General features: G+C 40.7%; 1 protein-coding gene across 5 annotated transcripts in view; it reads right to left on the bottom strand.

Annotated features, from left to right (window-relative positions):
• Window positions 1-17,788, bottom strand: part of MFSD6 (major facilitator superfamily domain containing 6) — a 28,130-nt gene extending 10,342 nt beyond the window's left edge. The window contains exons 1-4 of one of the 5 annotated variants that reach the window (XM_018071730.2): window positions 17,692-17,751; window positions 12,902-13,004; window positions 8,007-9,602; window positions 2,866-2,963 (exon numbers count right to left, since the gene is read on the bottom strand). In XM_018071730.2, the coding sequence (XP_017927219.2) occupies window positions 2,866-2,963; window positions 8,007-9,550 (1,642 nt within the window). In that variant the 5' untranslated portion in view covers window positions 9,551-9,602; window positions 12,902-13,004; window positions 17,692-17,751. Of the gene's footprint in view, window positions 1-2,865; window positions 2,964-8,006; window positions 9,603-11,492; window positions 12,870-12,901; window positions 13,338-17,691 lie in introns of those variants that run through there. The other 4 variants (XM_018071728.2, XM_018071731.2, XM_018071732.2 and 1 more) reach the window with 4 other exon arrangements.
• Between the last annotated feature and the right edge of the window lie 9,343 nt (window positions 17,789-27,131).

Here is a 27,131-nt window from a genome sequence, read left to right as displayed (position 1 = left end):
AAATTGGTGTGCTAGCAGAGCTGTTACCAGAGAATCTAGACCAGTGCTCTGGAACACTAAGCTGCAGCTAACTAGAGTAACAAAATTTCATCTTCTAGGTGCAAAATGAACAAGACTGCTTGTGTGCTTGCAGACTGATGACACAGATAGATACACTGTACATATTTGCCTACGAGGATGACTTGAAATTTACAGTTATTACAGATTCGGTCTTAGCGCTTCTTTTCATACATTGCCTGTGCCATACAGCATAGTGGTTCAAAACTCTAAATTAAGAAGGGAGTTTAAATCTCCTCATTTACTCCTTTGAGAGTGCAATGCACTTAAGGAGTTGTCCCCATCCCCACTACAGAGAGCAGCTGAGACACAGCTTGGTTCCTATTACAATCAATACATGCAGTCTGCGGAGTCATCTTCCAGAAATGCCTCATGCCCTTCAGCACAGCACATGGGGATAATCCTGCTTGTATTGCAGAAACATATTAAAAAGAAAAATAAATTTTTTACAGAAGTCAGCTGAAACTTTTTTTAGCCTTAAAACCCCTTGAGTTGATGGAACTGGAATTTACATAGATTTTGACAGCTTATTGGAAAAAAGTTATGTGCAATTAGAACAAGGACTTCACGGAGGGATTTCAAAGGCCCATCAACTTGATGCAGCCATGTGGCCCACGTAGTTCCCACATGGTCTGCACAATCTACTCTTTTTTTTTGTTTTTTAAATACTTCTAATCCTTACATAGGGAAAGCAGCTACAACTATTACTTCCCTCTGTCAACAAGCTCACTTAAAAATAAGAGCTTCCACCTCACCAAATTTCATTAAGGTGTCACTTCTTATCACTAACAACATATTCAGTGGTTATGTAAGAGAGAAGAGCAGAGCCCAAAGAAACAGGATTTGGAACTGCTGCAAAAGAAATAATGAATCAACAACAGATGAAAACTGGAAAGAGCAGGAAGGGAAATGAATAAAAGGGGAGGGAAGTCAACAGTACTTCTAAAAAGATAACCTTGATCTCCCATTTGCCAGCACTGAATGAGATGACTGGAATCTAACAAATGCAGTGGCAGTGGTCAGACACACACAGAGCCCCTGTGGACTTCGTGGACACTAACAAGTGATGTTTGCTGCAGGCTGAAAGGGCACACAGAACACAGAGACCTGGGGGCTGGAGGGGGGAAGTTGTCTGTGTGTGTGTGGGTTTGGTTTGAACTTTCTCATTTGCTGACTGTAAATAACTGCAAATAGTCAGATTAACCAGAGTACATGATTCAACAGTGGCTAAATATGATAAAGTCTGGCAGATACCTTTATGAGAAAGGATTATTTGGAAGGTCCTTAGTTTTTTCTTCGAATTTCAATTACTCAAGATTGTGCCACACAAAAACCCCACCAAAACAGCTCCCTCACAGCCTTGCTGTAAAGGCAAACCTACGTATTGTGCAATTCATATTGAAATTTCAGCAGAATAAAAACCATATTCAAAGTTAAAGAAACTTCTTTCCCAGTCATGACTTACAGGATGCTTCCAGGCACAAGCATATGCCTGTATTGTTGAAACCACAATTTTTCCCCCCTATATTTTGAGTTGGGATATCTTTAAAACAAGATTACCTAGAAGGCAACATCCAAAACTTTGTATTCATCATTTGTTTTCCCTCGATGTTTAAGCAGGCAAGAGTATAACACACATTCACTCTTCAGGTTCTTTGTAACATTTTCCTATTTTAACACTTGGTAGGAACAGTGAAGTATCAATTCAATAGTTGTGGTTCAAGAGTTTTTTAATAAAAAAATTCAGAAGCTTGATGTTGTGGCAGTTTTAATATGATAAACTGTTTTATTAACTGGGAGGGTAAGGAGTCAGGACACAAACACATCTCTTTCTATGTGTACATAGAGATCTACATATCACTCTCTAATGGCATTTTATAACTCAGGTTAAAATCTAGCTTACAAAGACTTCTGTAAATATAAAAATATTAAACTTGTGCTGCAGATAGAAGAATAAAACTTCTAAGCATAATCTGTGGAAAAGTTTCTAAATATTATTGCACAAATCCAAAATACTGGCTTTAAAAAGTTGGTAAAAAAATGGTACTCTTCAAATACTGAAGAAACAGAAAGTAAAACAGTTATGATTTTCCATGGTTTTCAGAAGTGGTACCCACCTCAAAGACAAAAAAAAAAGGTCATAAAATCTAAGTTGGAATAATTTATTCTTTAACACTGCAACAAAGGTTTTGCAGACTTCTTCTACAACAGGACTTGACAACAGGGCTCAAATTACTTTTCACAGACCACACCTCTGTCCTTCTAAATAAGACAGTGAAAGGGCAACTATCTTAGAGAAGCTCTATTAGCACAAAGAAAGTTATTGAAAGAAATTCCACTCTAGCTATTAAAAGAAAAAAATCTATAATTCACAAGTATTGATGAACAATACCACTGAAAAACTACAAAATATCTCAAGAGAGACAACGACTCAGACTATGTTCGGGTTTTTTTAACGGCATCCTTTCAAGAACCACAACCTTTCACGTTTAATGAAGTTCAAATTTATCACCAAACAGGATTTGCAGTCCCTTTGTTTAGTTTAAGGGTGTGTTGGTCTCACACAGTTCTGTTTGAATAAACAGAGAACTGTGCACAATCAAATGCACACCCTCCCTTTTGACGTCAAATATTTCCCAAGATAAACAGTAATGGTTTATGTGCTTTATGAACATGTGTCTTCTGGGACATTTGTGGCCAAAAAAACAGAGAAATACTGAATTTTTTACTTAAGTATAGTTCATTTGAAAACAAGATAAATGGGAGCACATCACATTATATTGGGAGGTCATCACTGAGCTGTCTTACCTTGAAGTACTTCCATCGGAAGAACAGTCCAGGCATTTTCCAGATAGGAGATGTAGATGTATCGTGCTGTATTACAGGCAAGACCAATGTAAAGCACTCTAAAGGAAGTAAGGAAAAGAGAAGTCAGGACAGTTTGCACTTTCCCTTTCTGGCATGTTATAATATAGCTTACTGGTTCAGAAGTTATTTGCATGTGTGCAGTTTGCCAGTCTGAAGCATTTGCTCAACACAAAATATATCCTTATGTCCTACACCCAAACATAAACTCTCCTCTTGCCCACTCCAAACACATATTCAAAATCCTAATAGGAAAAAAAAATAAAATCAAAGAGACAGCAGATCCACTGAGCTTTTAACTAAGCTCTGTAGTTCCATGCCAGGCTCTGCACAGGATTGTATTTCAGAGGGACCATTTTTAAGTGCATTCGTTTCCAAACAATCTTATTTTCTAATCATCCAGAGATTCATTCTGCCATTTCAATATAAGCCTGGAGCAGGTTTGCATTAAAGGAATTAATTTTACCCCAATTAATATAAGTTTTTAGTCCCGGTATCTGAGAGCTGCTCAGAACTACTCTAAAACACATCCCACAGAAGCAATATGGTTTATAACAACATGCCTCAGGATAAAACTTAACCATCCTGTTGAAAAGCAGCAGATGCTGCATCTCAGAATTTGGAGGAAAAAAAAGCTCTTACAACAGTTTTTTAACAATGAAACACAAAAACTATTTGTGCAGTGCATTTCCCACTGTACATTTAACCTGATGACTTTTCCCTTCCAGTTTGCCCATTTAGCATAGCTTCCCTCCAGGGTGCTCATTCATCCAGCTATCTTTCTCTTATTTTTAGATGGATCTTAGGAAACAAAGACTTAATTCAAAACATGTTTACAGCCTGAGAAAAGATGCTACTGCAATCTTTAAAGATTTTTTTCAGGGACAAGGATAATTTATTGTCCAAACATGGCTTCTTGGTTGACCCGTGGTTCAGCATAAGTGAAATAAATCCAATTGATAATCAAGGTGAAGCACAGACACTGGGAAAGGGTTCATTATTCTTTCTGCTGCTTTTTTAGTTATTTATTCTAGAAAGGTAGACAGATTTAATTCAATTGTGCAGAGCCACTGAAAATCTAGAGTGAAACACAATCACAAAAATGCAGCATCTTGTTAACACAAATACACGTGTTGACAGCAAAAAAACCAGTACCACAGTTCTCATCACGTCAGTGATATCAAAAACATTCAAAATTCTAGAGACAGGTCCATGCGTTTCACAACAACATGAATTTACTTTCTACAAGTGGGGTGAGTTTGCAGGAAGTTGTCCCCACCCAGTCACACATCAAACCAAGCTCTGCTGCTTCCAGATACATGTGAGGTCCACGAATAGCTGGTTTAAGCTGCCTTTAGGCAACACAAGCCCAAGCATTCATGGAAGAAAACATGGGAAGCCATGAAAAAGTTTGCTATTATACAGTAAAGAGAACAAACTTGTTCTTTGTGCCATGCATCATAAATTTCATCTCATCTTTTAATTAATGCCTTCTGTTCCAAACAAATAACTTGGTTCCTTTCGTAGCCACAACTTAATGTACTTCTTATGTACAACCACATTTCTGAAGTGTATTAGGACACACACTGGCCACAAAAGTAACCAAACATGTAAGGTCTGCAGGGTCCTGTCTTCATTCCCCTACTAGAAAGGCCCAGAGTGATGCACATTCTTGGGGATACAAATACTTGTACTCATAACACTTGTTTTTCCTCATCAGCAGCACAGATGTGCCCAGTGCTCTGTTTAGGACCTATTCTCAACAGCTTAATTTCACTTTTATCTAGCAAAAACTTTGTCATTTCACCACAAACTTTCTTCCCATCTGAGCTGTTCCCTATCACAGCTAGACCAGAGAAGTGGTCTTCTGCTTCAGTTTCTCCATCACTACTAACACACTCACCTACCTGTGCTTTTCTGACATGTTACATTTGCAGAAAGATTTGGATTCAAAGTTTAAGAGTGGCAATTTAGTCAACTTCTGCCTCTTAATTTGTCAGAATATGCACAGAGTTTCAGGTAAATTACAGTTTATGAAAATTTCTATAATTATGGTTTTGGAGGGGTACGTCACAAAAATTTTTGTGTATTTAGAGAGTCCTTTCAAAAATGTATTTATAATAATCATTTAGACTCTTTATCAGACCTACATGGAAAATGTAAAGAGATTGTCCTTATGAACCCTAAATGCAGTATCCATAGGGACACCATATTCAATTCCACGTTAAACATTTAAAGCACTGAATCTATATTTAAGTTAAGGAGACTAAGCTGTTTACAGCCATGACTACCAGTCTCTACTTCCCATAAAAACACATGCTGGAATTGCGGTCAGACAAACACATTCAAGCTTAACCTCAAGTAGGAGGTTATTTTCAGAGCTTAACATCATCTTCCTAAAGTCACTTGCAGTTCTTCTGAGTGTTTCTACATGGTGACATTCAACAATGGGGACTAAATATTTGATAGTCAGGTTTGTACACTTTTCTGTCCTAGTATCATAACATCATAGAATGATTTGGGTTGGAAGGGACCTTAAAAATCATCCAGCTCCAACTCTCCTGCCACAGGCAGAGACATGTTTCACTAGACCAGGTTGCTCAGAGCTCCATCCAACCTGGCCTTGGACACTTCCAGGGATGGGGCATCCAGGGCTTGTCTGGCAACCTGTTCCAGCCTCACCACCCTCACAGTAAAGAATTTATTCCTAATATCCTCTCAAAGAAACACTACAAGCATGTACAAAATATGCACACATGCAGTTAACAAGTGTATGAACAGCAGAGCTAGTGAAGTCAGAAACTGGGTATTTTAATCAACACATATTTAATATGGTCATGCTTAAAATGCTTGGACAATAATGTGTTAGTTAAAAAAACCTGTAAAACAGAATAGGTTTCAGACTGTTTTAAGGGTCTTATGTGCCAACACATACAATGGTAGAAACAGAAAGCTTCACAAGGCTCAAAAAGGGAAACTGAGTTTCTGTCTGATAAGGTGTAAAGACTATTTTCTTTAGTTCTATAAAGGACAGTCAACAGCTTTCTTCTGCTACTGTGACAGTGCATGCAATTCTAATACTCATGCCTGTCTTCAAACAATTTGGACGAGAAAGAAAGACTGAATGATAAATGTTCAAGTAAATACTGCAGAAAGACTGTCTACATCCAGTTTAACAACCCAGAAGAAAGGAATTTTGAGCTATTAAACAAAAAAAACCCCACCCAAACAACAGAACACCGATCCCAAATGCTTCAGCTAAGACTGTTCCAAGAAGGATACATAGTTGGAGGCTATTGGCCCTTATTATTGGGAAGATGAATACCTGTACTACAAGGCAGCAGTCAAGACATGTACAGAACTGTCAAAGAATATGCCTCCTCTCAACACACCATGCATTCTATGAGGTTCAGAAAGTACAAGAACAGAAACAACAAGGAGGAGATATCTCAGACTGTGATGACTAAATACAAGTAAGCATTGGATAACATTAAAATATGACTAATGTGCATTTCCCAGGTGTAGGTATAAAGAACGCTGCTTCATGGCAAATAAGGACCAGAACAATTTAATCTCAATCCAGTCTTGACTTCATAAACTTAACAATGCGAGAAAAAAAAAAAGAAAAAGGGAGAGTTAATCCCATATCTCATCCTTCCTTTCACTGGCCAACACTCCTACCCCTTCCATTTCATCTTATTTACAACCATATCAGTCTTTGGTTTTTGTTTTTTCTTTAGTTGAAGTCTAAGCCTGAACTTTGTACTATAACAATATACATTGAAAGAGCATACCCAAGCTATCTTTAGCTATCAAGACTGTGATCTCTTCTCACCACTTCTTCATCATCACGTCCTTCCTCCAGTCTTTGCATGCAAGATGCCATTTTCTGTTACTAATCATTGTCAAATCCAGAGATTAGAAGACTGACTCAAAGTAGAGTTCCTCCTCAGTTTAAAGTAAGAAAAAAACCCACATTGTTTAAGCAATCTCTCAAATTACTGTGCTAAGCATCTCAAACACTTTTAGTAGAGGTCAAATGAATAAAAAAATTAATCCCAATAAAGGCAAAACAAAGAGAAAAACCACACAACAAAATGCACAAAAAGAAGAGTGCAAACAGTTTAAAAATACTTACAATTCAATGAGTGTATAATTATAAACTGGGCATTTGGAAAGCGTATGATGCTAACAACACACAGAAGTCTGTGCTCAGTTGCACGAAGCACCTCAGTAAATATAAAAAACCCCATCTTTATGACTTCATCAACTTAGTTCCCCCCTAGCTTTCCTCCCCTGAGCATTTTTTAAAGAGCCGTGAAGAGATTTAGAACATGTGGAAATTAAGTCAATTGTGAATTTAGTGGAAAACAACGTTCACAACATTCTGGAAGCACTCAGTTTCACTCACACAAGGCAAAAACTACAGGAGGAGCCCTGCAGCCATCTGGCTTCAGTAGCTGCAACTAAAGGACAACAGCAAGCCCTGAACTGGTAAGTGACACTGCCAGGCTGCAACCTCATTCTGCCAACACCCTGAGTCTGATTACCAGGCCACGTGCACAGGAGGTGCTCACCTCATTTCCTCCTCTCATCCTTCTCCCCTCTCAGCCTGCAACTGACACCTTTCCAGGCTACTGTGGGGGCAAAGAACTGCCCTGCAAGGGGAAGCAGGCTAAAGCAGGAGGTGCCCAGAATGCTGCTACTCACAGGAAAAAACCTGAAAAATTAATGGTATTTATATGTCAAAACAGACAACCCTTAAGTGGGTGGCAATGTGTAAAGACCTCTAACACAGCACTGCATTGGGGAACTAGGATGTCTCCTGGAACCATCTGCAAGAGGTTACGATGCCAGGCATAAAGCACATACTAACACGCAATTCAAACACAAAGGAAGCATGTCAGAGCATTTTCAACTCCTAAAATAACAGAAACTCCATCACATGAGCCACGTAGTCGAACAGGATTTGGAATTAAGGGAAGAAAAAAAAAGGATTAGCTTGAATTTCACTTTGTAGCACAAGGCTGAGCCTGAGAATCACCATTTTTTGTACAGCTCTTTAATGATTGCTACCATCTTACCTGATGTGACCAACCAGTTCAATGAGCTTGTGGCTGAAGAAGTAGGCAGTGAGCTCAGACACGTGACTGAGCACGGAACAAACTCCAAAGAGAGTGGTGGTGCCATTCAGGTCTTCCAAGTGCCAGTACAGAAAGGTGAACACAAAGCCATATCCAAACCCCATGAACCATGCCACGAAGAGCACGGAGCCGTACTGGATACTACACAGCAGTTTTATTAGGTCCCAAAAACTGAAAGACTGCGACTGGTTCACACTGGTAGGAGTGTTATCCGAGGATTCGTTGGAGGCATTTCTGTCTACCTGTGAGATTTCCACCTCTTTTCTCTTATTTTCATCTTGCTTGAAGTGCGCGTAATGAAACCGGAACTGGGTGGCCACAATTAACGCCATCGTCATCAGGACACCAAAAACAATGAAGACAATCCTGTAGTTCTTGTACTCAGGAGCTTTACATCCTTGACCTTCAATGCTAACTTCTGTATGGGTATAGTCAATGCCAATTCCCACGGAGAGCATGGCCAGCCCCCAGCCCAGAGACCCCCACATACGCTGCAATCCATACCGGTCCCTGTGTTTGCCAAGGTACTGCAGAGTTATGGTGTCCACAATAGTAACAGAGGAAGCACTGAAAAATTCTCCTATTATGACAACCAGCAGAATGAGTAGGAAGATGGCCTCTACTTCTTGTTGATCATAAACGAGCACAGCTTGGTCAGAAGGCGCTGGCTTTGTGGTGATGGCAGCTGGGGTAGTACTCGGAGTTGCGTTCCCTGGTGAGGCTGGGCTAGTGGTGGTGTTTTTCAAAATCAAACGGGTACTGTTTTCCAAGATAAAATCCACATCGCCGCTCTGTGTAGGTGACAGGAATGTTATTTCAGGATTAGCTGTCCCTGTTGTTTCCAAAGTGACTGGACTGGAAGTGAGCAGGTCTCTCTTCCTGCGAACGTTTGGGGATGCAGCACTCACTGTTGTCAGCAGAGAGGACATCGAGGTGTTTTGGGAAACTGTTGTCAAAAGGCTGCTTGCGTTGGTGGGGTGTGCTGGGGGAAGGCCCTTTGGTACACACCTTAAGGTGGCTGGTCTCACAAACCCAATCCCCAGGTTAAATAAAACCCAGCACAAAAGCGAGAACAAGAGGACGATCTTGCCTTTCTTGAAGCGATCTGCCACCACTCCCCAGAAGGGAGCACTGCAGAACTCAATAAAGTACCTGATGCCCACCAGAAGCCCACTCTGGCTGGGTGACATACCCAGCTGCTTGTAATACACGGGCAGCAAGGGGTAGAGAGAGCCATATGCAGAATAGAAGAAAAAATAAAAGACCTTTGAGATCAGGAGATCGTTGTTTATTTTGACACAGTGCTTTTCTAACCAATCCAGCTCTTCGTCTGGGACCGTGGTTGTCTCCGTCGAAGGGGATTCATTATTGGGTGGCAAGTCTTGATCCTTGGAAATGCCATTAAAAGGATCAGCAAGCACATACTTTCTCTTCTGTTCTTCTTCATCGTCGGTTAGAATGGCAACCTTATCATCAGCTGCCATGGTTCACCACAGCATCCAGTACCTGGTGGACTCTCAAGGAATGAGGGCTACCCTGTGAACAAATGAAACATAACATGGTTAAGGTACCACACAGGAACAGCCATCAAGAACAAAGACAGATTCTTTTTTATCAGTGACATTCCTGAGCAATAAATGCAGTACCAGGGCGGGGAAGGCCATTTGTCTGGACTAGTGGTACATGGTAGCGTGTTTTATGACCAATTCTGTGAAGTTCTCCCAACAGCAGCTTTAATATTGTGCAATAATAATCTTTCATGTTTAGGACAGAGAATAATTTATATATTCAGAGTAATTGTGGCAATTAAGTGCTAGCCTTTGCAAGTCTCTTCTTTCAAGTTGTCTTTTCTCCCCCAAGGTTAACTGCTTTATTTTCAGTATTCCCCACTATACCAAACAATAGCCATGGTTTCGTAATTAAATAATGCAGCCACATATATATCTAGGTATTTTTAATCATCAAAACAAATTATTATCCAAAGCCTCATGATGGCCTTCAAAAGGTTCATCAGTCTCCTCTCAAAAAATGATTTTTTAAGCACTCCACAACCAACCACAGCAGAAATCAGTGGGAGGCTTGAGCTTCTAGGCTGCATGGCAAGAGAGGTGGGAATTAGGATGGGGCTTTGAGATTGAAATTAGGATAACAACCTCAAAGACATCAAAGAGCTGGGAGCAAAGAAACACAGAGACAGGCCCTACCATGGTATCTTCAAGTCAAATTCTGAAATTGAAGAAGGGTGGATTGAAAGATAACTGCACTGCAGCTCCCCACGCTTATCCTTTGCAGAAGTAAAACGTACAAAACTGACAAGCAATGCTAAAAAATAAATTCACCAGTCCTTAAGACTTTGAGCTGACCAACCAGCTTTCACAGTTAAAAACAACAACTCATTCCAATAAGCTAGGCTAGCTAAGAAAAGCTTCCCTTTCAAGGAATAAAAACCAGCTCTGTCAGCAGAGTATCAGCTCAAAATCATTATTTGAAAACTACTTTTGCTCTATTAGTACCTGTAAATCTAATGTAAGAAGCTTAGCTCATTGGACTGGTGTTATTATCACACAGAAACCTTTTGAAAGACCAATATTTAAAAACAGCATTTTATTTCAGAAGAACTTGAAATTTCTCTAAGAGCACTCAGTTTGTGACCTGGACCTTCTCTAAGAATTTGAAGTTGGACAGGATGATCCTTGTGAGCCCTTTCCAACTCAGGATATTGTATAATTCTATAAGTATTTTTTGCAGGTCTGCACTTTATTCCAAGAAGAAGAGCACAATGAAATCAGTCTTTCAAAACTCAACTGGAAGCACAGTATCATCCCCTTAAAATTAGTCATGCATTGATATATTCGGTGCCTTTAAGTTAATTAATTCATCGTTATCTAAATACTGACAATGCATTTGAAAATTGGTACAAGGCTAATAACAGAAAAGAGACTAACATTCACTAGTATGTTAAATTAATTGTTTCTTATTGATTCAAAAAAAAAATAATGGCTGACAAAACAAGCCAAGGGTATTTCTAAAGACAAAAGTTCATTAAAATAACCTAAACCTTACACAGTTCAGTGATAGACAAGTCTAAAAATACCATCATTAAACTCCCAAACACTGATAAGCTTTGTGTATGTTTTTTGCTTTTAAATGTCATTTCTATGGGATACTATCTATGAGGATCTCCGGTTTCACTTACGGAGAAGAGGTCGCACCAAAATCTTGGAACCTTAAATATTCATGTATTCAAGGTCAGAAGCTATTAAAAACAATGCCAGCACATACATACAGCCTTGTTTCTTAATCCAGTTTCTCCAGAGACAATCAGATTTAAAAATAAAAAAAGGCATTTGAAGTGTCAAAAGATTAGACAGTCCTAATTAAGTTGTTAGAACAATCAAATGTGAAAGCACAGTTTCTTGCTCTTACCTGCTACCATCAAAAGCCACATGAACCAAAAACCAGCAGCTGTCTAGTGAGCTCCTGCAATTTTTAGTTCAGTCAGCCACATCCACCTGACTGCTGGAAGGACTGTGGGTTATTTGCTCATTTCTATATCCAGAAAACAAGCCCTTCTAATGAGAAAATTGGATCAGTGCTCTTATTTTCTTCATGCCTTGCCTTGCTTTGACAACAAAGACTCCAGAACTTGCACAGGGTCCCACTTCTGTCAAGGGGATGTAACTGAGCTTTCAGTATATACTCATCTGCTTACAGCAACTTGCTTACTAGCTACATCAGAGCTTGACAGCATTTAATTTTGAAGAATAGATTTCCTCCCTGTTCCCTCTCCTATCATGACAAGATAGAACTCACATTTTAACCATGTGGATATTTTAGGACAAACAATTTAGGACATATTCTTCGCAAGCATATGACTTGAAATTATCCTGATTTAAACAACACAGCCATATTCCTTATTCCTATATATGAGCTCTGACCCATGTGGTTTCATATAAGTTATATCAAAGGCTTTCAGATCAATTAGCATTCAATGTTTTTTAATTTAGTTTCCCTTTTCTACTGAAGTGGAACTGAATTTTCGCATGCTATATGAATAGTGGGTATATTACAAGTTATTATACTGTTAACCTTTAAACAGTTTGGTTGCTGCATATTCCTCCCCCCTCAATAATTTATATCAGCCTCAGCATCCATCTTCTTCTAGCATATTGTGTGCAAGGATTAATCCAAAAGATACACTCCTGGTATTCTGACTAGGACATCTTGGGTTAGAATGCTATGAAAAGTATATTTCATGACAATTTCAGTAAATATTTTCCCACACTGAGAGTGTTTCATTGAATATTATTAATAACACAGAATATACTCTTCAGAAATATAACAGCATCAAGACTAGTAGGAGCCATATGGCATTCTTTATTGTTTTGATCACTAGTTTGTTTAGGAGTCAGGTTTTTGAAACTGATATTGAGCAATTTTTTAAGCTCTAAAAATAAATGAGTGAAAATGACAAAATGAACAAAGGGGTATTGTTACTGAAAAATCTACCAAAAAAACCCTGTATCTACAGGGTTTTCCTTCTACTGACAAAACCCCCATGCCAGTCAGGGATTGAACGTGCAGCAAACCAAACAGATAAAAAACAACGTACTTCTGAGTAAGAAAAGTCCATTTATCTGCTGGTTATTTTAACCACAGCCTTCAAATACTGTATCTTCATTTTGCAAAATTTTTTTCTGACCCACAAGATGGTAGGAGGGCAAAAGACAAGCACTACTGGAAAGTTAAAATGCACAACAGAGAACAGGAGCGAGGAAGGAAGGTTCAGAGAGTACACAGAATGGATTTTAGAGTGAATATAAATTTTAACTCACTTGAGGCTGAAGAGAGCACAAAGCTTTGGTAAAGGCCTGTTGAATGTCATCAGTTCAGCCGTGACAAGTGAGACCAAAGAGGTTTCTGAGTGATACCATCACTCTAAAAAACAAGAGTAACAGTTTGAAGGCTGTTTTCCTCAAACTTAGATAAGTGGACAAACACACAGCAAAGCCCTAACATGCAAATTGGAAGGAACTTCTGCAAGGATCCTGAGAAAGCCCAGCAAAGGGAAAGGGAAGAGGCATAGCAGGCGCACAGCACATCAGATGTACATCACAAGAGAGCACTTTGGTCCTGTGGCAGACAAACAAGCTTTTATCTTGACACAGGTTTACATTTCCAAACCACCACACAACTTGGAACAGGGAACCGAGCCTTGTTTCCTGGCCATCCCATCACCCCTGACACGGCTACAATTGTAAAAGAGCTCATTGAAACCTGAAGTGCCCATTCCCCCCAGCCCATGACCCCGTCATACCGGCCTGGGACCGTACGTCCCTCACAGCTGCACGGGAAGCTCGTGGCCCACCCAGTTCCCTCAGACTGGGAATTATTCTGCGGGATCACATGTGCTCTGAGCCTCTTTATGCACAACTGCATGTGCTTCTCTTCAGATATAAAGAACCTACTTGTTAACCACAAGGCTATTCTCCCTTCGAGATTTGGACAGATAAGGGTTTTTTTTTTTACGTAAGTAGAGCCTATGATTTTTTTCTAAGTTTCCTGATACAGATTCCTGCCACCTGATTTTATATCTACTCCTCCAGCAAGTCAAAATCCGCTTTCAAACCCTTAGATCTATGACACGCTTTTTATCCAGTCATCTTCTGCAAACGGCTACAGCAACTTCCCTGCAGATTTGTACCTTTGAGCAACTATCTGAGGAGCGGAGGAAAAACAATTTGTCCCAAGGAATTCATTGATGACAATGCAGGGGTCATTTTAATGACTGCAAGGAGGCTCTTTGGCAGGTAGTTAAAAAGAGGCAAATATGGGTATTCTGCATTTAGTTAAGTATCATCTTGGCATTCTTGCCTTTTTTATTTCTTAAATCGATCCTCATTTACTCTGGCTCTCCCAATAATTAGGAGGATTTCAAGATCAGAAAGGATAAAAAGCTAATCTATTCAAGACAACCTGACATTACAAGAAGTTTCTTATAAAACAGAGAAAAATTATAATACGGAAAATAAAAATAACAGTATACTAAAAACTCAGCTCTCTCCTTAGAGTCACTTCTCAAAACCTTGGGAAAAAAACCAACCAAACACCTGCTTTATACTGTATCTCAGGGGAAAAAAAATAATTAAAAAAAAGCCAATCAACAGATCAGACTGGGGTAGCAAATCCCTAAACCTCTCAGGGAAAACACCACGGCACTTACAGCGTCAGGCATTGAAACTTCACTTGAAAACCAACAAAAAGTTAGGTTTGAGGTGAAAAGTACTGTTGTTTTAAAATGAAGTTTAATTCAGCGTAAATATTACATTCACTAGGCTTTGAGAATTAAAGTATAATAATGACTCATAAAGCAGAGCATCAAAATCCAGGTTTGGATGTATATGAATGTTAAAAAACGAACAAACAAACCCCCATGACAGCTCATCAGAAGACAGTGCAAATGATCTAGAGGCTTAACCCAGTAAATACGTAGCAAAATGACTCACAGTAGAAAATTTATATTTATACAGTCTCGGAAAACATACTCCAAGAGTAGAATTTTGAAACAGGAATCATCAATTAATCTCTCAAACAACATGTAGCTGTAAGAACAGAGCAGACTAGCTTGCTGTTTGCATTGTGTGGATAAATCAAAGCCAGCCAGGATGGCAACACATCTTTTTTCCCTCCTTCCAGAATTCCACTGACTAGAAAACTGACTTTGTAGCAAACACATTAAATTCCACGTGGAGTTCTCATACCAACATCTTTAAATCTGCTAATAGAAAACATGTTTCTTCAAAACCCCCTTTTTTTTTCCAGTCCCTAATTACTGTTTGATTCAGAACAGGTCTGTGCTAGTGAAGTAGACTTAAAAACCATCCATCTTTCAAAGAAAGCTCACCTCGCTCACCCCCCAGCTAGTGAAACTACCACAAGTGCATCCATCATATTGCCCAAGCACACCACCTCCTCTTCAGCCCCACTTGTCTCATTGATCTAAGCTACAAAACCTTTGGATCAAAGTCTTTTGTGCTACAGTATCTGTGAAGCAACTCCAGAACCAAGCCCTGCATCCAGCAGGCCTACACAGCACCGCTGCAATAGACATGAATAATAGACCATGTTTTCCATTTTCAAGCAAGTTTCATCCCTAAGGAGCAGCCTGGTGCTGTCGCCTGCGTCCATTCCAAAAAGGAGAATGTTATGCAAACAACTTACATCATGTCAGTGGAGTGCACAGACTTCATTTATTCTTGCATCACGTTCCCAAACCTCTCCTAGGGAAGCCAACCTGCAGGCAGAGCCCTTGGAGGGGCTGTTCTCTGCCAAGCCATACAGACCAACTCCCACGGGCTTACCCACCTGCCCCACATCATCCCCTGTTATCTAAAGGTAAACAGTTCCTCCTGAGAGGCCACCACATGGACACCTGGCTCTGAATTTATAAAATAAGGAAAAACTCACACATTAACTTAGGTGCTGGGAAATGTATTTGTTTCAAGTTTGAAGCAAGACACAAGTGTTGTAACGTTAACCACAATAGTCAGGGTTTCCATGAAGTGAAACCACCTCCTTCTAAAGCACTTAACTCCTGAAATTGCTTTATTTTGTGCTGCTGATATGCATTTACTTAATGTGTTGGTCTATAGGTTTTTCCACTTCTTCAATATGCATAAAAAACCCTACACACTGACACATTTACTCAATTACACTGAGAGACAACAGTATGCCTGAAGTATGTCAAGATCAGGTTTATAATAGGTTTAATGCACTTTATGATAGGTCTGAAGTTGCCAAGTTGCTGCAACAGTGCTTAGTATTAAGATTAAAGAAAAGAACACTATCAGAGCCTCATGTTAAAGAAAAACCATTAAACCCACATGTTAGGATTCCTGTTTTCCAACCTTGTTCTCCATTTGCTACATGCACATTAAGATGTCCCGGTAGACTCTACGTGCTAAACAGTTTATTTTTAGTCAGCACTAGTCTCCAGTTCTTTTAACCAGTTTTCACTTTGCCAACTACGTACCCACACCACCAAGGTTTACACTTGATTAACGATGGTAAATAACAAGTGTGTCTTCAACTGCAGACCAGGCAAGTGCTCAGAGCTGCAGGACTCCAGGAGCACACTGCTGCCAGCGCTGGGGAGGGGCACAGGCACCCAGCTGCCCCACCAAGCCTGGCAGGAGCAGTGGGCTGTTGCAAAACAGAGAGGCCTTCCTGTCAATTCCCAGCCTCAGGGACCAACCACCACCGGCTGTCACTGGTTCCCTTTCCCACTCTGCCATATAAACTCAGGCCCGTTGTGCTCTAGCTTAAAATTAAGATGAATTTTAGGTGGTGTTTAAGTTCTGCCCTAGCACCAGCCACATTAGTGATCAACCACAGGTTCCTCACATCGTCAGCCTTTGCTCTCATTTCACCTGTTTGAAATCTTTTTAAGTCTTCTCAGGATTTTCCCTGGGTTTATGACTGCTATCACAAACACTATGCTTGAAGAGAGAATTGGTTTCTTTTCCCCTGTTCCCCAGTGGGTCTTCAGAGAATGCAAACAATAAAGTAAATGTCGCCTTTGTCTACTATTTCTATCCAGGGAAAAAAACACACAATAAAAATAGTCAAGCTAGAAAAGCAGCATTTTACAGTCTCTTTCCTTGGACATTACTAACTACAATGGACAAGAGCCAATGTATCTTAGTAATGTAATAATGTCTAGGGTGAATTTTTACCGAAATACTTCAGTGTAATGTTCACACAGCCACTATCCGCTCCCCTAAACTCCAAGTTCATCACTCCTCAACACTACCCTTTTCATTAACACAACATTTAAAAAAAGCCTGCTGTTAAAACTTCAGAGCTGCTGAGCAAACGTGGGTTTTAAACTCCGTCAAACTTGAACATAGCAGGCATCCGTAGCAGCTATGGCACCTTCAGCACTGTTATCCTAAACAAGCATCTATTCCTACGCTTGTCTCAATAAACAGAGGAACAACTGACAACCCGCTTGCTGAAGCCGCTGGTCTTTTAAGGATATAAGTGCTCTGGATCCGAGTGACAGGCACACGTAACGCCACGCCTGGATGCTGGCGGCGGGGAGAAGTGCGGGATGCCTGTGCAGGAGCTCCCGCGGGACACGGCCCGACCAGCGGCCACCCCCGGGGCCCAGGACCCTGCCGCGGGAGGGCCGGGGGCTCTGGGCGGGGGCTGACGCCCAGCTCCTGGAGGCGGGGCCGGGGGCCGAGCTCCGCTCCCCGCGCAGGGCCGGGCGGGGCTGGCCCGGCCGCCCGGCTCCGCTGAGGCGCAGCTGACCGGCCCCGGCCCCGGCGCGGCAGGAACCGCCTCCAGGAGGGAGCGCCGGGAGAGGCTGCGGCGGGGCCCACCGGCAGCAATCCCAGGCGGCCGCGGACGAGGCCCGCCGGTACCGGCGCAGAGCCGGGGGAGCACAGTCTCCCCGGCCCGGCGCCGCCCGGCTCCCCCGGGCTCGGTGCGCCACGGCCGGGCCGGGGCCCGCCGGTGGGTGCCCGCGAGCGCGGGCAGGAGAAGGCGGCGGCGCCCCGGCGGGCGGCCCTGGCTGCCGGCCCGGCCCCCGCGGGGGGCACCGCGGGCTGCGCTGACTCACCTCGCCCGGGGCGGCTCCGGGGGGGCGCTCGGCCGGGAGCATCGCAGCCCCTTCTGCCGCGCGGCTGCTGCTGCGGGCGGCGCTCCGCGCACCTCCCGCCCCCCCGGCCCGGCCGCGGCCGCCGCCGCCCGCGCAGGGGCGCTGCGGGAGGGACGGGCGCAGCCACGGCGGGGCCGCCCCCCGCCGGCACCGCCTCCGCGGGGCTCGGGCCCGGCCCGACCGGGGGAGCCCCGTACTCAGCCGCTGCCTCGTCGAGGGTCTGTGCCTGCCGTGGGACGCGTCGGGTTCTAAAAGAGTGTCTGCGGAGCGTCTGCGGGCCCCGGCCGGCCAAATGACATTCGTTAGCGCTTCCTGCTCCTCGCAAGTGCCCTTACGTTACGCGTATTACAGCGTAACGAATTAATTACCTGTAGTGCCTTTCGCAGCCACTGGCATCACCCCACTGGCATCACCTCTTCGCTGGCACTGTTTCTAGACTTAACAGTCAAATAAAATTACGTAAATGTTTTAAACAACAACAACATAAACTTCCCCCGGCTCCCCGTAATTGTTGAGGCAGAAAAAGGCAGAGTGACTCCTGAGCAACAGCTGAGCCGTGCTGAAATATCAAAAGGTCAGCGATGTTGAGCTAAAGAAAGGGAACGGTCAGAAAGTGAAAGGCCATCCTGAGATTTAGGGTGTTTATCAGCCCTGAGCTGAACAGGAGGTACTGAAGCTGTCTGAGGATTAAGCTCAAGTGCTGGTGTTCTTTACACAAGAGTGCACACTGGGCCCTAGTCCAAGCAGGTCAATAAAGCAAGTAAACTCCACTGGCCATCCCTCTCAGCTGCACAGCACAGGCAGCTTCTGCCCGGGACACTGACCTGACTGCAGATATCATTCACTGGGATACCACAGAACAAACACATTACTACTTGCATCTTCTTATTTGTACCTCCCTTTTCTGAGGGAGGATCCCCATTTCCTCAAGGAAAAAAAAAATTGCATTATTTTGCCCAAGGGCAGAAATTGAGATAAAACTACAAGTTTGCATGATTGAGGCAGACAGACAGGAACAGGGGCACTATGGGCATTCAACCCATTTAATTGGAGTCCTCACCGAAGTGGAAGGGCTTCCAGACTCCATGGAAGGCAATGCTCTCTCCAGGTTGTTCCCCTGCCACGCTGACATACTGATGGGGCATGATCTCTGTACATGGATACACCTACCATTGAGGACACTGTCCCATTAAAATCTTGCCTACCTCTACAGTAAAGGCTTCTCATGAAGGAGGCAGGAGACCAAAGCTGAATTTCCTAGGGGAGATGACCTGGGGCAGGAGAAGGCTTGTTTACCATCTGTCTCTGGAAGGATTTTCAGAACTCTTCATCTTTGAGTATCTCCCTTGTGGCTAATTAAGCACAAAGAGAAGCCACATCTGAGACCAGGAGCACAGGCCTCCTGTAATCTTGCAGAACGCAGAGACAGGCAACCATCAGCTCCTGTAGTGGGGGGTTTATTACAAAATGTTACTGTAATAAATCAGATCTCTGCTCCAACTGAAATTATTTAGTCTTAATAGAGACTTTTTTGGCAAATTATTACAAATGCTTGTAGGGAGAACATGTATTTCAAATAATGTCCAGTCATTGTTTGTGAACTGAAAAGGGAAAGCTGATCTTTGTAATCATGGACTACATTTACTGGAGCCATAAAAGCAGTCTTTCCCTAACCTCTGATAACTCAACATTGCCCACCACACATTAAAAATGTGACCATCTTCTGCAGCTGTGTTCTTCCTTTTCTTGGAGCTGTGTTTCTTAAGACTTGCATCCTGATCATTCCCTTTCCTTCTACTGGGCTTTGGAGGAGCCAGAGACATTAAAAAAAATAATAATTTATTTTTGAATGCTCTCTCAATAGAGGAATTAAAACAAAATATGTAACATTTCTTTGAAGGCAGCTGCATAACCAGGTATGTGAACAAGAAGTTACAGCTGAGGACCAGAGTACAGAATATGACTAAGACAGTGATATGTTTTCTTTATACATACATACATATATATATATAAATCCTATTTATATGATATAGAAACCTATATATTATAAGTACTAAATATATTCTATAAAAATGTAATTTTTAATATCTATATATTAAAGTGTTTTCTTACTGGGTTTAAAAGCCCAATCCAGCAGTGCGAGGAGTGTTGTGAAAAGCCTGACCACAGAACAAGCTACTCTAGCCTGAGCAAAACTGAACATAGTAGGGTTCTGCATGGCTATATCTTTCAGTGAGGCTGTGTGTAAAGATCTGTATTACACCCTGTTACACATTATTACACTTGCTCAGAAAGTTCTTTCAGCTATGAAAAATGAGGGTTAACAAAAATGGAGAAACTGCTGCTCTGCACACAAACTGTCCTAATGTATTTTTATCACAGATATTTCTAGGCAAAGCAGTGTTCAGAGGAAAGGAAATGTAGTTGACAATTACTTGAAGTATAAAGTTTTCTATTAAAATAGTTGCTAGTATAAAACAAAATAAAAAGCTGAGTCAAGTGTAAAATCTATTTAAATTAATTGAAATATCTCTTCTTCAAAGACCTCTGGTTCGGGCTCTGAATTGCAGGAAAATGTGATATATAAATGTGACATACCAAACAACAATCTTTTTCTCTTAGCTAATAGAGTGACATTAATAAATATGTACCTGACCACTGCATATTAGAATATTCAGAAATAATACTTTTAAAAATAAATATAAATCATACACACACATGCCATATAATCAACTCTGCACTGTAAAGCCACACTGGATTAAACTTATCCATGCCTGTGTTTTCCTGGGGGTTTTGCTTCAATGCATATGTTACTTTACATAGATTTCTATTCATGTTCCCCATATGACTTTACCATATATCATGGTGAGAATGCTTGCCAAAAATAGTTACCAATGCTTTATAGCTTAAAAACCAAATAACCAAATTTAATGTCAAAAGAAAGCACCAAGTAAACTTAAAAATTAAAGCAAATTAGTTACCTTTTAAAAGCAAAATAAACAAAAGTATGTACAAATAACTGCTGGGACTGCATATATTAGATTTGGCTTGAAAAGGACTCAGTGGTGTCAGCTGACTCCATGGCTTATTCCTTAGGTTAGAGGGGAAATAAAGCAAACATAGCATAAGACACACAACTGTCATGTAAAAAACATCTGGTAGGTTTTATGAATGATACGAGCATCTTGTGCTTCTGCTATTTTGCAGTAGTGACAAAGGTAAAGTATGTGAGCCCTGTCTTATGGAAATCGTTTCTAGGAGCTTAAATTTTAACATATAGAAAAACTTACAGGTTTCTTTCATGAGCTGGAGCTGTACTTTGAAATCAAGAATTTCTGGTTGACCCAAAATATTCTGTTGTCCTTTAGCAGCTTTTAACTCTGAGCCAAAACCAAAAAAAAAAATTACATCAGTCAGATTAGAAAGATAAGCTGAAGGTGAGATTTATGCTGCTAGGACTTGCCCCAGAGTACAATAAAGAAAACAGAAAAGCTTTCATTTCCATCAGACCTTTAATATATTTTGCATAACATGAAAACTAATTTTTTTAGTCAGTTCTTTGCCAGGAGAGGTGCTACATTAAGGGAACTATGACATTTATTTCTTCCTCTTGAGGAAGTTCTTCATAACACAACAGTTTGTACATCTGGGAAGACTCTAAGTCAGTAGAAGGAAAAATGTGACTTTTTCCTAGTGTTTCAAAGACTAAATGCAACTATGTCACCAATAAGAGAAAAATCCCAACAGAGGAACTGAGGAACAGTCACCCAGTGAATCAGCAAATCATACAGAGCTGCAGCAATGTTAATGGTAACCAAGGACAAAATATTCACAGCCAGTGAGACAGCCATTGCAGTGATCTGTCTGGTTTGGCAGGGAAGCAGAGGACTCCCTTCCTTTAATTTTTAATCAAATACTTTTGGAAGCATTACAGTCATTAGCAAAGAGAAGGGAAAAGCAATGCACAAAACAGTACAGAAAGTGTGTATACTGTGACTGTGTTTATTGTGTGTGTATATACAAACTTTCTCCTACTGGATAGACGTTTTTCCTCTTTTTTTCCCCCTTAAATTTAGATTTGTGTTTGTGTGGTATCTGCTTATACAGTAGTCAGCCTTTCCTCAGCTCAAGAACCTTTGAATCCACTGGCAAGTATTGAATTTGATGTGCAGTGACAGTCTCACAAATATTACATTCTTAAAACATAGTGTGAACAGCAGTGGCTGGCACTGATGGAGTTGGAGGGAGGGAATCTTAACCAGCCAGAGCTTTGAGAAGGATCCACTTAGACCCTCTCTTATGGTGGGGTCCCCAGAAAAGATCCAACTGAAACTTAAAGAAATAGCTCCCCCATGCACATACATCTTACTCTAAATAAACACTACAAGTGTTAAAACAAAAATGCAAATGACCAGGGCAGGCAGAGTACTTAAAAATATGACATATACCCCCGTCTCCTCTGCCAGGCACATCCTGCATAACAGGTCCTTGCTCTCCAGGGCTTTAGTAACACAAACATTTGTCTTCTACGCTGTGTTCTGAGTGTACTCAGTAACTGTTATGTCTAACATGTTTAATAGCTGCAGGTATATGACCAAGGGACAACAAACTGACCAGTTCTCTCCGATCCCTAGGAACTTCCTTCTATCCCATCTGAGAGCCCAGGGTGGAGTGAATACCAGCATTCAAGCGAGAAATTCTTTACTATCATTGTCCTTCACATCCACAGAAGAAACGCATATAGGGTCAGATATCCCTGCTTTCCTAATTGCTAGTCAGTGACTTCAGGTCAATGGGAATTTGAGTTCTCAGCTTTTTGACTAAATTAAATTTCTGAGAATAGCTTTTAAAGGAGATATAATGCCACTGCACAGCAAAATATTCCCTGGCCAAAACAAATTTTAATTGAGGTTCAGTATTCTACAGGTTGAAAAACTATTGCAGAAAATAATTCCTGATTTTACACAGCACTACATACTCCTCTCATTTAATACAAGGATTCTCACCATTTATATGTCTAAAAACATGGTGATAACTCCGAGTACTTTTTACCTGACATGGTTTTTTTTTGGTTTGGGTTTTTTTTTTAAATCAGATTCTGATTAAATGCAGGTCTTCTACAGTGTAGCTTTCTAAACCTAGACCAAGACTAAGACAGGCATTTTTGGTTAGTACATGTAAATGTGATTTTTGATGAGAACTACTTGTCTGACACAAGCATTGAAAAAATCTTTTGCACTGAGGGACACATGGCACCAAATTCAGACCAAGGCTAGCTGCTGACTTCAGAGGCCTCACATCTAACTCACTGTAGAGCTGAGTTTGTCTCATTATAAATAAGAGCAGTAAATGTCACTTTTCATACAGAAGGGAGTCAGTGTTAGCCATCTGACCTCTTTCCCCCGAAAGCATACTGATCTTTTTATTCTATATTTCATCCCATGACCTCCAGCATAACTGATGGGTTAACCTCTTTTAATGTCTTGGTTAATGAGAGGACATCCACGTGATACTGGCACTTGAATTTAGTTTCAAGGTGAATTTCAAACAGTTCCCCCTCCTCACAGTGTAAAAACAATGAGCAACTTATTGATGCCCTTCTCAAACTCTGGAGAGGATATTCCTCTGTGTAAAGAACAAAGGACCTCAGTACTTAAGTGTCAGGACGTCAGTGCCACAGACGTCAGTTCCACTGAGACTCAAAGCAGTATCTCTGATCAAAGTGATCGGGAAATTAATAGATGCTTTTTAGACAAATAGAAGCACTCAACTATTGAAAATATGTTAAAGACAGGTAAACTATATTGACAGTCATGCCATGGAATGGTAATAGCAGATTAAACGTTCTCTGATAGCATTAGAAAATAAAGGTTTTTTGGGTTTTTTTCCCACTTTTGTATTCAGATTTCTGGCTGGAAAGAAAAATCATTAATAACATACAAGAAATGTTTTAAATGTTTTTGTTTTCTTTTTGGCTATCAGTGTAACGTGAGATAAAGACTTCATGTAATGGTACAAATTGTTTCAGAAATATTGTACACAGCTATTTACTTTTTTCCTACAACACCCAAATAATCACAATGTATTTAAGACAGCATACTGTAGTATTCTCAGTGGAAAGCTTCAGAACAGCTGTTTACTTCAGACTCTGAAGTTGAAGATAAAAATAAGACAAACAAAATCTCAGAGGATATTAATAGTTCCATACTTACTGAGCTCATTAATAAATTCATTGGATTCCTCCCCAGCAATGTTTCTTTTCCAAACCTGGAAACAAAATTATTGACGGTGAAAAAAACCCAACATATGTTTAGTTTTCAAGAGAATGCTAATTTAAGTTTGAAGAACCTGATTCTGCAGTGTGTATTGGCCTAAATTTCTATTAGAACCAATGACAGAGACAGACTTGGGCAAGACCAGGCCCTGCATTAGTGGTGTGACATTGTGTTTGGCACAGAATTAGAATGTATAGCTTATGTCAAGTCTGTTGCCATGATATAGCTACTGTGAAACCCAGTCTGGTTTCAGGGAGCAGTTTCTCTTCAAAACAGAAAAAAATCTTAGAGAAAGTTTGTCCCTTCCATTTAATGTCTTATTTTACTCACAGTCACCAAAGCATCTTTCTCAGGCTTTCTAACAGAATTATACAGTCGAAGATAAAAAAAATGGACTTCAGCTGTCTGTATATGGCTGTAGGAATAGTACCACTCCCAGGTATCAGGTTTCAGTACAGGGCAACTCCTTGTCTTCCAAAGTCTGTTTGAAAGCATCAGCAGGATCTAAATGACCTCACAAAGGGAAGTACTCAGAAAACAAGGGATATTCAACTGTTTCCCAGTTTTTATTTTTTCACTGTCTTGTTGGACAAAGACAGGGTTTCAACCATATGCTACAACATCTCACTAAAATTAACGTGTTTTGGAGGTAAAGTGGAAAGAGGGAGCAAACTCGACGAACGCTACCGATTCAAAGTACACGAGTACTGCCAGAAAAACGATGGTGTCAAAGTTCTACCTTCTGGCTTAGTGGCTCTGCAGTGTATTAAGGGGTAACTGCCTCTTGTGTTTTAGCTGCGCAATAAGGAACAGCGAGGTGCCTCCTTCCCACGTCATGGAACTGTGAGCTCCCGGGGCCGTCGTTCTCTGCTTGGCACCGTGACCAGGAGCGCTGCCTGACTCCACCTGGCTGTTCCCCACTGCTGCACACAGAGCACGGGCTCCTCTGCTGTGGTTAACAGAGCATTTCAGACCGAGGGCTTCTACTCCAGGAGACAGCCGAAATCTCAATCCACATCTAAATTTTTCAGCCAAGCTTTTACAGTATTTGCATTCTCTTTGTCTCTTGCAGATTGTGATCTATTTATAACAACTCAGCTATTTCTAAACCTCAAGCAGACAGAAAATTGATGTGTCATTCTAAGGATATGCCTTTGAAATGGTGGGGTGGGAAAAGAAAAAACCCAAAACACGGGAAGGTGACAAAAGCAGAAAAAAATAGTCTTTGTCTATGTAACAGTATTAATGTTTCTTACCTTTTTTTCCATGTCATTCCTCCTGACTTCCTAAATCAGCACATCAACTATGAATTCTAAGTACCTATGCTTTTTAAAGTCATTTACTAATTCGTTTTCTTCTTTCCCTTCTCTTCCCCCTGTTCTATAAATAGTTGAAAAAAGGTCTGTTGCCTGTTGGTTGGACAATTTTATCTGCTTTTAGGATGTACAACCTAGCTCCCTGAGGATTTCTTGTCTTGCTACAACATGCTGTTAACTGTTTGTTACCAGGAGGTTCAAAATTGTCAAAGCACTTCTGAGGGAGGAAAAAATAAATATGTACAAAACCAATTGCAAAGTAAGAAATAATTCTGTTTTAGCATAATATATGGATTTTTTTTTTTACCTACAGAAAAATTCAGGCATGGATCCCATAAACACTACAGGAAAAAAAAATCAGGATGTTTTCCTCATTTCAAAAAATACTATTTTAGAGTTGGAAAAGGTACAGAGAGGATGCTTAAAAGCTTGGAGTGACTCCTCTGCTTGGAACAGTTGAGTAGTCTAGTATTCACCAGTCAGAAAAAGAAGCAAATTAGCAGGGATAAAGCAGATTTATGATGTCCTGGATTGGAGAAAGCAAATTCATTTACTCTTTCTTCTCATACATGGAATAGGAAAAATCAAATTAAGCTGGTAGGAGACCTGTCAAAAGCTTGCAAAGATACTGTGGATGCCAAAAGCTTGTCAAATTCTGGGGGAGACTGGACACATGCAAAGAAGAGAAATCCCCAGGTTACTAGACTTTTTGTTTACTAAAACCTGTAATCTTCTGGGGAACAATTAAAAGATTCTAGAATAACAATAAATTATTAGTTCTCTAACATTTTGTACCACAGTTTATTTTCCCTTCAGTTTTTCAAAATATCATGCATTCTTATAATTAAATGTTTCATGTAAACACTAGGTCTGGTTTTGCAGCTCACCTTTGGGCCACTGCTGGTGTCATGGGCCCTCTAGTTCCTTGGGCCACCTTGTAATAACTGTTACTAATCCTCATACTTTGCCTTAAACAATAGTTTACAGATGTACTGAGTTGGGAAGGCATTTTTCCTATTCCTGAATGGCAGAGCCATTCTAATGTGTTTAAAACAGTAGCATTTCCTACTAGTGCAGGTCCATTAGTATATGAGTGAGAAGAAGCCAGCCCAAACTATGAGCAGCTGGCCCCTTCTTGTCATCGGTTGTATCTAAGCCAGAAAAGCAGTACTCAAGTGTTCCTTGTGTCTTCCAAAGCCTTGGCCACTGACAGCAGCAACATCAGGAAATGTTAAGGAAAGCCTAAGGTCTCAGTTCCTTCTTTCTTTGTAGCATGTGTGCTGAATAATATCACTAAAGAGAGTGCAAATGCCATCAGCTCTGAACTGCAGGGGGGTTTTGTTGTTCAGGTTGTAGTGGAATAAAAAAGGTAAACAATTAAACTGAGCACTATGGAGCACAATGGTGAGTCAGCCCTCCTGATGCCTCAAAACCCTTCAGACAGCCCTCTGAGAAGTAAGATTTCTGATCTTGAAAATTCTCCAGTAAAGTGTGTTATTTATAATTTCTGTTAGCAAAAATGAAAACGTGGATAGACATAAATGTACATAACACATAGGTTGTCCATCTACCTTGTATCTCTTACTTTCTAACTTACTAATTTAAGCATAAACTACCATTCCAAATAGTAATACTAGAGAAGAATTTCAAAGACTCCAAACTGCAATATATTTTAAATTTTGACCCAACAGCACCAAGTTTTAAGTCAATGCAGTATCACTAAAATAGAATGCAATAATTTGTTTACAAAACCTGTCTTATCTTACTCCTTCTTATATTATAAGCTAAACAAAACTGGTAAACCTTTGGA

Source organism: Manacus vitellinus, unplaced genomic scaffold (assembly GCF_001715985.3).
Source record: "Manacus vitellinus isolate BGI_N305 unplaced genomic scaffold, ASM171598v3 scaffold_20_pilon, whole genome shotgun sequence".
In the NCBI taxonomy this organism is placed as follows: Eukaryota; Metazoa; Chordata; class Aves; order Passeriformes; family Pipridae; genus Manacus; species Manacus vitellinus.
Note: the sequence above shows the minus strand (reverse complement) of the source record. Positions and strands in the feature narration are given on the sequence as shown.